Genomic DNA, 3,649 nt, shown 5'->3' with positions numbered 1-3,649 from the left:
AGGAGCCCCCAGGACCACTCCCCAGTGTGGTGAGGAACAGCAGGTACCTGCTGGGACCCCAGCAGCACTGTCCACCCCTGAATGCCCACCCGGCTGGCTCTCACCCACCCAGGTACTCAGGGGTGCCGCAGGGTTCCTTGATGAGCCCGTTCTCCAGCTTGGCCAGATGGAAGTCGCTGATGACGATCTTGGAGTTCTTCAGGCGGTTATAGTACACCAGGTTCTCCAGCTGCCAGTGCAGGGGCTGTGAGTGCCAGAGCGGGGGGCATGGCACCACCCATGGGTGCTCCCACCCCTCCACCACCCACCTTGAGGTTCCTGTGGACGATCTTGAGCGAGTGCAGGTAGGCAACAGCCTCCAGCACCTGCCGGATGACATTGCTGGTGTCCTTCTCGGAGTAGTAGCCCTGATCCAGGATCCAGTCAAAGACCTCCCGGCCAGTGGCCCTGCAGACAGCAGTTCTGCTGAGACCCCACCCTGGTGGGGCCACTCTGCACACACCCCTGCATGTCCCAAACTTACAGCTCCAGGAAGATGAAATATTCCTTGCGGGTGATGTAGACATCCACTAATTGTAGGATGTTGGGGTGCTTTACCCTGCGGAGACACAGGGGCATGGGTGGGGGTCCCTCCCCACTTTGCCCAGCTGCACGGGATCCCCCCCAGCCCTGGCACTCACATTTTGAGGATGATGATCTCGTTTTTGGCTGCCTTCCGCACTTTCCGCCCGTCCCTCTTCAGAAACTTCTTGCAGGTGTAGAGCTTCCCCGTCGTCTTCTCCTTGGCCCGGAAGATTTCACAGAACTCTTCCCTGCAAGGGTACCCCCAACCATCACCCCCTTCCTGGGGACCACTGAGCTTGGGGTGCGCAGGTGGTCCCTGGGCCCACCAGTATTTCCCCCAATCCCAGCGGTCACGGGAGATGCCACAGGGGTGGAAGGAAGCTGTGGCTAAAAACCTCTTTGGAGGAGAGGCGAAGAAAAAAACAGCAGTGAGAAGGAACTGATATGGAATAAGCAAAATGATAGGGAAGGGGTAATATTTGCTGGTTAAAAAGCCCCCTCCTCACAGCAGCTGGGGTAAGACCCACTGCACAGCCACCTGTGCTGAGGTGGAACAGCAGCACACCCAGACATTAACGTCAGCACTGCGGTCAGGGAGAAAAAAGGGGAGACTTGCTGGTTGCTGCAGTATTTCTGTTCTATTATTAATGGTGTCTGAGCCCATCGGCCAGGCCAGAGCCACAGGGGAGCCCCCGAGGGGCACTCGGCACTGCTCCAGCAAAGCCTTTGGCTTCCAGTACCCCCCACTGTGCTGAAATCCTTGTGGCTGCTGCCCTGGATGGAGGGGAACTGGGACCCGTGGGCTTTGGGGCAGGCTGCCCAGAGGATGGAGCAAAGATCTGAGAGCACCAAGGACCCCACTGCCACCCAGTGTAATCCCACCAGGCATGACCAATGGCCAAGTAGTTGCTTTGGAAAAAATTCTGGTGCATATTCTGGGGTCAAACTGCTCTCCACGGGTCTGAGAGCTGCATTTTTTGGAGTGCATCCTAACAGGTCCCCCAGCATGGCAATAAAAGTTGGGGGAAGCAGCAGGGCTCTGCTCCCCTTCAAATGATATCTGCCTTTCCTTTGGTGGAGCAGAGCCCTTCTGCTTCCCAAACTGCTTGGGGGAGCCAGGATCGTGCAGAATTGCTGCAATCCCTGCAAGTCTTGTGGCGAAGAGGGAGGGATACAGGGAGATACCCAGCTGCAGCCAGCTGTGGTGGGAAAGCTTGCTGCCCTCCTCGGAGCCGGCAGTGGAAACCCCCATGCACCCACAACCAAGAGGAACTAATTAGGAGATAGCCACCCCAAAATGCACCCTGCCATCCTAGCCCAGCTGGGCTTCAGCACCCCAAGAGCCCTGCAGGCAGCGTCGTGCCACTCCTCAGCCCGGGGTACGCAGGCGTTGGGGTCCCCGGGGCACCCGCGGGCCATGGAGGGACCAACTCACGTTTTGATGACCTGGCCCAGGTCATATCTGTCAGTCACCTCGGACGGCTGGTTATAATCTTTCTTGTCTCCCAGCGTCACGCAGCCAAACGGCATCGCAGGGCCCGGTGCTGGCAGGGCAGGGAGAGGCGGTGAGTGCCTGGCACCGCCGGCCCCCCTGGAGCCACAGCAGACCCTCCCGAGCTGCACTAATTAATGTAAACCCTGACGGAGCTCAGCGCCCGCTCCTGCTCCCCAGCTGTCACAAACTGCCGTGTGCCCAGCCCCACTGATATGCATCCAAACCCCATGGCATCCAGTCTCTCTGCCTGGGCTCGGGCTGCCAGCACAGCCACAAGCCAGCCCCGCTGGCCCCCCTTGTGCGGATCATTAATTCTTAATTAGCAGCCAGGGCTAGCGCACTGAACCCTTCAAAACCAGGGCCCAGAGCACACACTGGGGAGGGAAGTGGAGGTGAATCGACCCTTTCCCATTTCTCAGCCCAGTTTTGTCCCACGGTGACATTTCAGCAGCCGGGGCCTCCCCAGGCAGAGCACTGTCACACGTTGTCACATGTGCAGTGGGTTACACCAGCCTCAGCTCCCCATCCTTTTTCCCGGCCCCGACTGCGGCACCGGGCAGGTGGGCACCACAGCTCGGAGGTGCCAGCCCTCCTGCCACCAGCAGCGGGTAGGACACTGACTGGCCTTGGCACACACCAGCTCCTCTGGCCCTTTAGGAAGGATGTTTTGCCCCTTGCTTTCCTGCTGGGAACCCTTCAAAACCAGATCTTCCTTGGAAGCTTCCCAGAAAAAAAAAATCTGGTCGCATAAAGTGATTTTTTTCCCTCTCCCACCCTGTTACCAGGAGGAAGTTTCAGCTGGTGTTATTTTCTGATGGCTCAGAAGGTGACAGAGCTGCCTGGGGCCCCCCAGCCCTCTCGGATGGGCCTGAGTGGGACCCTGTGATGGGATGCTGGCGCAATGCTGGAGGGACCCATTGCCCAGCGCTTAAGCTCCCCGAACCCTGCGCTGTGCTGTGCCAGCCTGGCTGTGCCGTGCCGGCAGTGCCCGGGGCCCGGTGGTGAGAGCTGCGGGCAGGATGGCAGTGCGGGATGCGGGATGCGGGAGCCGGCATCGCGGGTACCCAAGCGCCGAGCCTGTTGCTATGGCAATGGGAGCTGAAGATGCAGAAAGCGGCACATCCTTTGGAGGGGGCAGGGACGGGCAGCACCCGGCAGTACCCGACCCACCTGCGGGTGCGTAGCCCCATCCCTGCTGCACAGGCCCTGGGAGGAAGGTGGTCCTGCCCGCAGCACCCAGGGCATGCACCTAAGCTCTCCCTGGGGTGATTGACCCAAACCTGGGTGGGACGGGACTGCTCTGAGCCGGGGAATGGGGGGATGCTTCTTCCTGCCTCCATCCCTAGGAGCTGACCTGCCTCTGTGCCCACTCAAGCAATGCCCAGAGGATGGATGCTCCCAGCTTGCACGGCACCCAGGCACCCTCCTGCCAGGAAAGCCTTCACCAGGCAAGAGCCCCCACACCCGTCCTGCTCAGCATGCCCCAAGTCCCGAAAGAGAATCAGAGCACCCATGGGACACCCCTGCCCGTGCCACAGACTGGGTAAGGCTTTCCAGCCCACGCTTGACTCATACTACCAGCCTCCCCAG

At 60.0% G+C, this 3,649-nt stretch overlaps 1 protein-coding gene across 1 annotated transcript; it reads right to left on the bottom strand.

Moving 5' to 3' along the window:
- Positions 1-100: 100 nt before the first annotated feature.
- CAMKV (CaM kinase like vesicle associated) lies at positions 101-2,132 on the bottom strand. The gene is made up of 5 exons (XM_029958358.1): positions 2,000-2,132; positions 681-812; positions 524-598; positions 309-447; positions 101-229 (listed from the first exon to the last, which is right to left on the bottom strand). Exons 1-5 carry the CDS (start codon positions 2,092-2,094, stop codon positions 101-103), a joined length of 570 nt encoding a protein of 189 aa, XP_029814218.1. The 5' UTR covers positions 2,095-2,132.
- Between the last annotated feature and the right edge of the window lie 1,517 nt (positions 2,133-3,649).

This window comes from Manacus vitellinus, unplaced genomic scaffold (genome assembly GCF_001715985.3).
Source record: "Manacus vitellinus isolate BGI_N305 unplaced genomic scaffold, ASM171598v3 scaffold_14_pilon, whole genome shotgun sequence".
Lineage (NCBI taxonomy): Eukaryota > Metazoa > Chordata > Aves > Passeriformes > Pipridae > Manacus > Manacus vitellinus.
Note: the sequence above shows the minus strand (reverse complement) of the source record. Positions and strands in the feature narration are given on the sequence as shown.

Coding starts and splice junctions, on each gene's coding strand:
- CAMKV (XM_029958358.1), bottom strand. CDS start 2,094: ATGCCGTTTGGCTGCGTGACGCTGGGAGACAAGAAAGATTATAACCAG. Junction 448..523: donor TATTTCATCTTCCTGGAGCT/GTAAGTTTGGGA, acceptor TGCTGTCTGCAG/GGCCACTGGCCGGGAGGTCT. Junction 230..308: donor TCGTCCACAGGAACCTCAAG/GTGGGTGGTGGA, acceptor CTGCACTGGCAG/CTGGAGAACCTGGTGTACTA.